The 10,949-nt window shown below is 38.4% G+C and overlaps 1 protein-coding gene across 1 annotated transcript in view; it reads right to left on the bottom strand.

Moving 5' to 3' along the window:
* Positions 1 to 4,646: 4,646 nt before the first annotated feature.
* Positions 4,647 to 10,949, bottom strand: part of LOC124234638 (gamma-tubulin complex component 5) — a gene marked incomplete at its 5' end in the record, with an annotated part of 29,744 nt that continues 23,441 nt past the window's right edge. The window contains 5 exons of the mRNA XM_046651955.1: positions 4,647 to 5,293; positions 6,306 to 6,406; positions 8,445 to 8,533; positions 9,175 to 9,300; positions 10,509 to 10,687. Of these exons, the coding sequence (XP_046507911.1) occupies positions 5,247 to 5,293; positions 6,306 to 6,406; positions 8,445 to 8,533; positions 9,175 to 9,300; positions 10,509 to 10,687 (542 nt within the window). The remainder of the gene's footprint in view (positions 5,294 to 6,305; positions 6,407 to 8,444; positions 8,534 to 9,174; positions 9,301 to 10,508; positions 10,688 to 10,949) is intronic.

Raw genomic sequence — 10,949 nt, 5'->3', positions numbered from 1 at the left:
TCATCCACCCTGAGCCACCCTCTGACCTCTGCACTATTATGGGAGTTATATTGTATTTTTTTTTTTATTTTTTGGTGAGGAAGACTGGTCCTGAGCTAACATTTGTTGCCAATCTTCCTCGTTTTGCTTGAGGAACATTGTCCCTGAGCTAACATCTGTGCCAAACTTCGTCTATTTTGTATGTGGGATGCCACCACAGCATGGCTTAATGAGCAGTGCGTAGGTCTGCACCAGGGATCCGAACCTGTAGACCCTGGGTGGGCAAAGTGGAGTGAACGAACTTAATCACTATGCCACTGGGCCAGCCGCTCTAAGTATCACTCCATTTTCTTCATGGAAATGAGTTTTGGTCTTTGTTACAGAAGCTGAGCCTATGCTCTAACTCAATGGTCTTCAAACACTTTGTCTCCTAAATAAAAATTTTAGAAATTTGTATCCCATCAGACAGTTTAAACTTGACATCTATTTGTTCTTTATATCCTAAAACTTTGCAAAGGACACAATTTCTGCTCTACTGGTTTATCACACAAATGCTTTAAATATGTCTTCATTAAATTCTCAAAGCTACACGTTACTTAGGCAATTTATGGTAAATGTCCCCATGTTTAATGTAATTGACAAAACCAGTTCTCATTGTCAAATCAATTAGCCAAGTCAGATTACTTCCTATCAGAAAATGTCTTTGTTTTTTAATTTTATAGATGTTAGCCCAGGCCAACCATATCACTACTGAATCCTAATTCTAGGATTAATATAGAAATTCCTTCAAACTTTTAATGCCCATATAACATGCAGAGAGTCTTCATGTATCCCAAGGGTATATAAACTCCACTTGGAAGGCCACTGCCCTGAGTAGCACACTCTGTCTTAGCCCTATCTGTGGCACCAGCTTCGTGTCCCAGGACTCCTCCTGGATTCCCCTCTCTCAATCCCATTTGATCCATCAGCATGACACAACCCCACCTACCTCTCTAACCTTGTCTCCTAACATGCCCTTTGTTCTCAATGCTCCAGCCACACTGGTCTTGCTGCTTTGTCCTAGACAAGTCAAGCTCGTTCCTTCCACTTCCCCTTCCTGGCATGCCTTCTCCCAAACTTTTACATGACTGCCATGACATGACTTTCAAATGTTACCTACTCAAGGAGGCTTTTCTGGATCAGTTCATCTAGAAGATAACTGCCAAGTTGGTTTTACACTTTACATCAGGATAAATTCTCGATGGAACAAATATTTAAATGTAAAAAATGAAAACTTAAAATTCCTAAAGGAAATAATGGGAGGTTAAAAAAAAAAATCTTGGAGTGGGGAGGACCTTTCTTTAGAATTTTTTTTACGGGATGTTGTATGGGATAATTTCAAAGTTCTCATCTAGTTCTTAAAATTTTTATGATAATATGTGGAGTGAAAAAAAAACTTATATAAACAAAGTTACAGCACAAAGGTGCCTAGTCACATGGCTTATTTATTGCTACCATATTTGGGAGGCTTGTTTCTGGAGTAATTAATTTACTTTAAATGGGAACTTGTTTTGGTTATTGGCAGGCTAGATTTTTTGAACAGACTTTTCAATGAAAACTAAACGTGCTGGTTAAAATGTTTTAGGAATCTTAAAATCTTAAGGACAGCTGACAAACTAGTAAGGAATTATCATTCCACAACTAAAATAAAGCAAGAACTTGATAGAAGCAAAGAGGTGGAGTGGAAGCAACTTTTATCCTGAAGATACTTGCCAATCCAGGTGAAACTAAGCCTGGAGCAACAGACCCATATACTTGGGTGTCTAGATTTAAATTAACTATCAAGTTAAACTATTAAAGTATTATGTCTTCATAATAACAAAATTTAAAGTGAGCAAAATATGAAAGACTAACTTTATTTATATTACATGTTGAGTTCTGTTGATGGGCAAGTAATGCTGGGGTAATAAAATAAACAATTGATAACTTCAAATCTTCAGGTCATTCATTTTTTGCCTTGATTTCAGCAAATCATTTATGTTAATATTTTTCATATAATTGCATTTTATTAACAGTGGTCTGAGTGCATACTTTGTATGATTTCTATTTTTAAAAACTTGTTAAGGTGTGTTTTATGGCCAAAAATGTGGCCTATCTTGGTGAATGTTCTGTAAGCTTGAGGTGTATTCTGTTGAAGGAATTTATAAATGTCAATTTGATCTAGTTCATGTTTAGTTCGACCATGTCCTTCCTGAGTTTCCATCTCTTTGCTTACATTACCATCTGTTCTTTCATGGTGTCTACCTTTTCCACTAGAGCTCTTAGCATATTAATCATAGTTGTTTTATATTCCCTATCTGATAATTTCAACATCTCTGCCAAAACTGAGTCTGGTTGATGCTTTCTCTGTCTCTTCAAATTGTTTTTTTGTATGCTACGTAATTTTTTGTTAAAAATTGGACATGATGCACTGGGTAAAAGGAACTGAGGCAAATAGGCCTTTAGTGCGATGCTTTAGATTTATCTGGGTAGTAGTTAGACTGCTTAGCATTTGCTAAAGCTGCAAGTGTGAGAGGCTAAAATCTCATCTGGTGTCCTGGTTTTAGTCTCCTGTTGTCACTGGGTTTCCCTAGAGACTTTTTAAATAGGGTTCTAGCTTGCAGTTCTTTCACAAGTATTCCTGTTGTTATACAGGAGCCCTATTGATGTTGTGAGGTGAGGGGGGAGGGAAAGCATTTCACAGTCCAATGATTAGGTCTCAGTCTTTTAGTGAGCCTGTGCCCCAGTCTTGACCTTCACAAGTCCTTCTGCTATCTCCCCCCTCCACACACACACACACTTAGGTAAAACAGGAAGGCTAGAAGGACCTGGAGTTGGGCATTTCCCTTTCCCTGGGTTGGTTTGGCCCTTGACTCAGGCCTTGCTAAGAACAGAACTCTCAGGGCATATTGCAAAATGAATACTTTCCCCTTCCTCCTGCCAGAATCACAAGAAGATTTTCCTCTAATCTTCACTGTGAGAACCTGGTAGTGTTCCTAAAACTCACAAAAGTTTGTCCTACCTCCCAAGACTGGGTTCCTTGGAGATTTTAACTGTCAATCTTGTCCACAATGAGCCTCTGGCAATTTGTCAATTGTGGTTTAAGTCTCCTTAGCTTGGTACTGGCTCCTGCAGAGTTTTTGCTTCTGCTATGGTGGAATGTGATTCTCTGTTCTGCTCCTCTCTCCAATTTTGGAGGCAGCAGTTTGCCCTGGGACCTCAATTCTCTAATGGATCTAAGAAGAGTTGTTATTTTCAGTTTGCTCAGCTTTTTTCTTACTTTGAGAATGGGAGTGATGACTTCCAAGCTCCTTACATGCCCAACTGGAAAGCCGTAAGATGTTTTTAAAGTCCAAACAGAACCATAAGAAAAATTAAGTGGAACAGATCCAATCTATTCCACACCTAAGAAAAGGCAATTTAATGCACACCATAGCATTAACTTTTCCACATAAACTAGTTAAGGAACAGCTCTTAGTTATATTTAGTGTAAAAGTAAGTCCTTGCATTTAGAAGATTCAAAAATCACTTGTGTGTAGTTGACATGATGTGCTACTCAGATCCCTCTTCAAGGAGTTGCTGCCCAACTCCTGAGTACTGCCAGTGGACAGCCTTCAGCTCTACCTGCTTCTGGACTGGCCTCAGCTACAGAGGTCATGCTCTTCCCAAGGACCCACAACCAACGACTGATCAAGGTGGGGTATGGAAGCCCATCATCTCAGCCCAGTGCAGGACAACCTGATGAGCTGATTCCACTGACCTGTACTGTAGGCCAGCTTTTCTCTCTGGCCAGTCAGGCTCCCTTTCCCTTCTTTTTACTGGGCACTCTGCACGTCTAACTCCATCTTGGAGGCTGCTTCCCAAAGAAAACAACTGGTAACAGTTTGTCAAGTCTATTCTTCTTCCAATTAAAACTTGCTAATCTCCCCTTGGAAACTCTTAACATCATGAGAAAGGGTCAAATATAGATACAGTATAAAATCAGTTGAGATAACAACTAATTGCAAATACTCATTTTAAAAATGAAAATATTTCCTTTCCTAAACATCCTATAAATAAACTTACCTTCTATCCTAGGTTTGGAAACACTGGGGCTTGTCCCATGGCCTAGTGGTTAAGTTTGGCATGCTCCACTTACGTGGCTCGGGTTCAGTTCCTGGGTGCAGACCTACACCACTTGTTGGGGGCCATGCTGTGGTGGTGACCTACATACAAAATAGAGGAAGACTGGCACAGACGTTAGTTTAGGGCGAATCTTCCTCAAGCAAAAAGAGCAAGATTGGCAAGAAATGTTATCTCAGGGCTAGCAAAACAAAAAAATATTTTCTTGAGACCTGGAAGTAGCTGTTCATCTCCTGGCATTTGAAGGCCTCCTTGGTGAATTTCTTCCAAGACTTCAGAGTAAAGCCCCAGATCTGGGCTGGTTCCCAGGAGGGTTTGTTCGCAGACTTTGCCATCTGAATGCAGGAAATGCTAATGCAGCAAAATGATTGAGATTGGGTCTGAGGGCGAGAAGGCCTGGTGCTCAGTTCTGAGGCTACCTTGAGTTCAGAAGTTGTTCTTTAAAAATAAGTAGTAAATACAGTGCTGAGTCATAAGTGCTGGAGACATGCCAAGAAGCATACAAAGAAAATGTGGAAAAATTGAATGGTAAGCATGATTTTATTTAAGATATAACTTGTTCACAAAAATTGCTCAGAAATGTCAAATAATAAGCATGTACCAACAGATGGCCCTAAGTGAAGTTGGCTTTTACATTTATTGATATTGATTAAAGTTATTTTCCATTTTGGAACTTCCCGGGCACATAAAAATACATTTTTGAGACAACCAAATCTAAGACAACCTTTAGGGAAGACAGTATGTAAAACTCTACATAAAAAACTTCTGTGGCCAAGTAAAAAGAGAACTAAAGAATTTAACTAAAGTACTTTATTTTTCATATTAATAATTACATTTTCAAAAATGATACAATTCACATTATCAATACCATAAATCTAGAGCTTAAAGTAGGAAATGTAAGTGTAAACAGCCTATATACACTTTGCATTATTGATACAATTTTATACACATAATCCTATATACTATCCAATAATCTCCAGAGAAAAGACCTACAAATCTACTTGTCTAGACAGTAGACAACAATTTTTAAAATGAACCAAAATAAAGATTGCTCCTTCTCAACTGCATGTGGTGGAAATGCATATGTATGAAGATTAAATCTGAGATATTTATTACATTGAAGACATTTAACTCTGTTCCATGCCAGCCATGAGTGACAGTGCTAGAGATTCCACTGTGGGAAAAATAGAAATAAGGTTGGAAAAAAAAAATGGTTTAAAACATCTGAATAAGGCTTTAATAAATTCAAAACTGAAAGTATTTAAAGACTTTTCTATTTTTAATTAAAATATTGATTATTTTTAATGTATAATCAAGATGATAAACTTTACTAAGTAAAAATTCAAAAAGTAAGATTTATTTCTATTTCAGATCATTTTAATTTTGAAAACAAAAAGTTTGTGCGTTTCACTGAACAAATCACATTTGTCTCATATGTCATAAAACCATATGGGTCAGTTCATCACAAAATGCCATGTTCTAACCTACGAATGGAATCTACTTGCATAAGAATCACCCAAAGCAACAATGGACAAATGCATCCATGTTTCCTCTAACACATTTCTAACAACATTTTAAAAAACGTTTAGCTCTTAATGAATATATTACAATTTGAATATGCAGAAATAGGGAAAAGATTAACCCTGCATACTTTTCCAAAAAAAAGTCGTGCAAAGAGATACTATTTAGCTCTTTGTTTTTGCAGATTAAATAGCTCTTTTCTCCCTGTGACGCACCCCAGACGCTGCCTGCTTCACATACTGTGTTCTAAACTGTCAGGCCTGCGTTTCCTTGTGCAAAAGGCAGCCTTGGAAGTTTCTAAGTTGCTAAAAAAACCCTTCTATCTTTGGAAAGGGAATAGTTACAAAGGTTATACATGATAGTAAAGGTCAACCAAAACCTGTTCTACCATCTGCTTTATTCAGTAACAGTTCTAGAACCACTGCTGTAACAAATGACACGCCAGACAGCAAGACCGTTAGTCTCAGTGTCTTACATCTGACATTCATTTGTTCCATTGCTATTCTCAAAAAACAGTTCAAAGCATGGCACAACTGCTGAGGGACCTTCCAGGTTTGCAATGGTGAAAAATTCTAATCTTCATGAGGTCAGTACCAAAACTATAACACACAGACTTAGATACAAGAAAATATAAAAACTGTAATATTTTAACATGGTGTACTCACGATGGGGAAAGGATCCTCTACAGACGGCTTTGTTTAAAATGGTTACAAGAAACATATGGCAGTTTTTAAAATCAGACTCCATTTTCTCTATAGATTCCATTCTAGGAAAGAAGGTAAATTTCAGTTTAAGAAGTGCATAAGAGGTCAATAGGTAGGCTACAAAATACCTTTGGAGTAATGTTAAATGTACTTCAGTTTAATTATTTAGAATCCTAAGTCTAAAGATTATAAAATAAAATATAAAATTTCCTGCTTTACTTTAAAATAAAAACTTTCCAAGCATCTGAAGGAAACGCTCAGCAGGATATAAAACTTCTGTTTCAGGATGGCACTGAGTCCTGGAGCTAGGATGACTGGGGATATTCCCTTTTCCATTTGACAGGCCTGTGTTTTTACTTTTCATAAGCATATCTTCTTTTAGAAATAAAGAACACGTTAAAGATATGAAATCGCAAATTTTAAAATTATTATAAAACTTTTTACTATGGGAAATCAGACATATATAGGAGAGAACTACTCAGTGGACTTTCACATGCCCACACTCAAGACGAGCAGTCATGCAGCCCCAGGCAGTCCTACATACACCCCAGCCCCATCACAATGAGAAGCAATTTGAGACATCACAGCATTTCAGTCATAAATACTTCAGTGTGGATATATTAAAGATAAAGACTCTTTTTAAAACAAAGCTACAATACCATCTGCTTAAAAATATTTAACAATGATTTTTTATATCATCAAATAATCAGTGGTCAAATTTCACATTGCTTTTGCAATTTTTCACTTTTCTGCTTTAAGTTTGAATCAGGATCAATTAATTTCCATAAATTGCGATGGTTCTTATACTTAAGTCCTCCTCACTCCCTGCTTTTTTTTTTTTTTTTTTTTTTGAGGAAGATTAGCTCTCAGCTAACTACTGACAGTCCTCCTCTTTTTGTTGATGAAGCCTGGCCCTGAGCTAACATCCGTGCCCATCTTTCTCTACTTTATATGTGGGATGCCTACCCACAGCATGGTGTGCCAAGCGGTGCCATGTCCGCACCCCGGATCCGAACCAGCGAACCCCGGGCCGCTGAGAAGCGGAACGTGCGAACTTAACTGCTGCGCCACCGGGCCGGCCCCAACCTGCTTTTTTCTTACAAGTTACATGTTGAAGAAACTGAAGCAGTTCAATTTCAGCAAAGCATATGCAGCAGTATTATTATTTTCTCCTTCACCCTCCAGTGACATGGAAAGAGAAATATACTTTACACACTTTGAGACAGCAAAAAGCAAGTAAGAAATCTGTTTACATCCCTGCAATTATGAATTTTACCTACTATCTTAGTTTCTTCATTCAGAATATTTTGATATAGGCACAGGTTAAGATTTTTAATTAAATTAGCACTATAGTGAACTCTTACCTCCTCAGTAACACTGACTAGTATCGCAACAACCAGGTCATCCAGGCTCGCTTGCACTTTTATTTCAGGGAAGTAATGGCAGCATTATCATTGCATTAATTTTATAAACAAGACAGGGACAAACTACTGAGCTGTACACTGAAGCTAAGAGTAGAGGATGGTGCTCTAGATCGAAGAGGAAGTTCCTCCTCACCTGTCGTCTGACTGCAGGGCACCTGCCTTTCTATGTGGCAGGTATGAATAATAAACACTCTGAAAGTAAAGTACAACTTTGGACTATAATCTACCATGATGTAGAGAATTTGTTGTAAAATAATTCAGCAAGTAAGTGGGTGTGGTTGGTGAACAAAGATGAGAACTGCTGCTGGTAACTGCTGAAGAGGGGTGATGGGTACCTGGGGTTTGTCTGCTGTTTTCTCTACCTCTGTGTATGTTTGAAGGTGTTCATAACAAAAACTTAACAAAATCTATAAAACAAAACATGCATGTAATCTAAGAATATTTGCTTGTCCTAATTAAAAGACGTCAGTTTTTATTGTTTTACCACTCATAAAAGAATTGCACAATTCTTGATGTGGCCTAGTTTAGGTGAACAAATTCGATTATTCAATTCTTTCCCTAAATACAAGTATATGTGACGTATGGCCTAGAGGGAAAAAAAAGCTCCTAGATGAAGCCAGTTAAAAGGTAAGGCAAAACAGTCATAGCACAGAGGTTCCACAGGCCACATACTTACTGCCAAGCCCCCAGGCCCGCCTGCCAGCCCTCTGCAAACATGAGAGCCAAGTTCAACACCTTCATGATGGCTTCCTTCACAAAGCTGACCTGGAGAGCAAAGCCACAGAGAGAACACTGGCTCTGTAACTATGCTTGGACACTGACACCAACACTTTTACATAATTTAAATGAGTCACAGAAAACTGTCATCAGTACAATGACTGCCTCCTACATCATAAGGAAGGTTTCGAGGCTCTGAATAGAGTGCACTTGGAATTGGTCCACACATCTACTGCACCTGTGATAGAGGTAGCAGTAGTAGCAGAGTCTGACAAATAGAGTAAGCTACCACATCCTGGGATGGCCATTTAAATTCACCACTGAAATAGAGCAAGTCAGTCCAGTGGCTGTAAAAATGATTTAATCCCCTGAATTCACACAAAGCTGGACATGCTTCCTGACTAAAGCACTATTACTCCACAGCTACAGATACAATTTTCCAACTGAATCCAAGTGCAGTGCAGAGTGAGTGAAGACTGTCACAGTACAGTTCTCAACTGTTTCTTTCAGGTATAATTTCTGATAATATGGCACACACTTATAACTTCATTTGATCTGGTTCTTCCTTAAAGAATATTCTGCAGAAAAGAAGCTTAATAAGTATAAAATTCCAAAGCAGCGGGACAACTTCCCTTGGCCAGCTTCACTCCTGCCTTGGTGGCCAAGTCTGCAGGTGACATCTCATGTACCTTTTCTCTCAGCAAACATCGATCATGGATGGTTGACAAATATCTATAGTGAATTTTAATCAACTGATCTAAATCCTTGGCTTCCTCAACTTGATGTTGAAACTCCAGCCCCGTACTGTGAAGAATCTTGGAAGAGAAAGATGAAGTTAAATCAGCAGATCAGCAGACTACTTTGAGGACTTGTATGCCAGACACAAAACTTTTTACCAACCTCTTCTACTCCTCTCAAATTCCTCCTTCAATAATCACATCTGTAGAGTTTATAAAGTACCTTCTTTAAAGGTTGACGTTCTTATCTAGAATGATGGTGGGGCCAGTCCTTTAGGACACACCCTTCACAGTGAATAAATGCCTCACTTTGGACTAGCAGACTGTTCCTGGGAGGGAGGGGCAAATATATCAAACTGTATAGAAAATACATTGACTTTTTAAAAACAATTATCAGTTAAATTGAATGTATACATTTTCGTGAGTTCCACTGTTTGTATACTGGTCTTTCTTTTAAAGGAGCATAGATATATTTTAAATAGAAAACAAAAAACAAATTAAGCAAATACTTAAACTCCTACCATTTATTCTCAACAATTAAAGGCTTAGGGCTGGCCCTCTGAAGCCCACTAAATCACGGGAATCAGAGAGCTCTTCTGCCATATGCACCCTATCTAAAACAAAGGCTTCGAAGGCTCACTTCACCCAAAGGAGGTGGTTTTAGAACTTATATACCAGAATGACTACAAATGAGGTTTTTTAAGCAAGCTTTAAACCACAAATGAGTACTATCCTCCAAAAATACTGCTACTGTTCAAATATCTGAACTCCTCTTCCAGACTTCCTCTAGATCTCATTCTAGGATGTATATGAAAAGCAGTTTCATTTACTTTGTAATGAGTTACTTCTTGTTTTTGAGGAAAAAAGTATATAATCAGGCTGTATCTTCCTCCTTACATACTACACCAGCCTGATGGATTCTGGCTGTTACTAAAAATTGGTGTCATTTTCCAGGGACAGCTGTGTCACCACTAACGAAATTTAAAGAACTATGCAGCAAATTCTGAAGGCAATTCGAAAAGAGGAGCTCTGGGTGTGCCTGTCCCAAGGGGTCACTGGACAGGCGGGGCAGCAGTCTCTGGACACACATGCTCTGGAATATTTAAAAAAAATTCCCCCTGCTGCCATGTTATTTTATGATCAAATTTTTTATGTGTGCTATTTTCATATTTATAGTCTAGAAGTATTTTGTGGGCTCCTTTGTATTTATAAATATATCACAAATAATTCTCTATGAATAGCTGTATACAAGGGGACAGAACTGAGGCAGACACACAGACACGAACCCTGGTCATAATGTAGTTGTGCAAGCTGTTCACAAAGTGCATGAGCTTCACTCTCAAGAGGAACATACGATGAATCTGCTGTCTCACTGGTTCCTTTTGTGGTCCAAACTGAGCAGCTGTGTCTTGCTCACATAAAACTTCTTCTTTAAGTTGTGGTTTTTCAGCAGTACTAGCCAGTTCTGTAAAAGGTTGAAAGAGCAGAGTGGGTGGGAAGAGCATGTACTCAAACCCCAAACGCACACAGCACAGTCAACCCCACAAAGAGCACTCTGCCGGGTGTGCAGCAGGGACCCACCTCCAGGGTGTCTGGAAGGTGAAGCAGTGAAAAGTTCCCTGTGTCACTTTCATTATCACTGTGATTAAAATGTAAATGCAAAGTCCCGTTAACTTGTTATTAAAAATTTTTGCATAATCTATGAAGAATATTTTTTCTGGATAAAT

Source organism: Equus quagga, unplaced genomic scaffold (assembly GCF_021613505.1).
Source record: "Equus quagga isolate Etosha38 unplaced genomic scaffold, UCLA_HA_Equagga_1.0 98291_RagTag, whole genome shotgun sequence".
NCBI lineage: Eukaryota > Metazoa > Chordata > Mammalia > Perissodactyla > Equidae > Equus > Equus quagga.
Note: the sequence above shows the minus strand (reverse complement) of the source record. Positions and strands in the feature narration are given on the sequence as shown.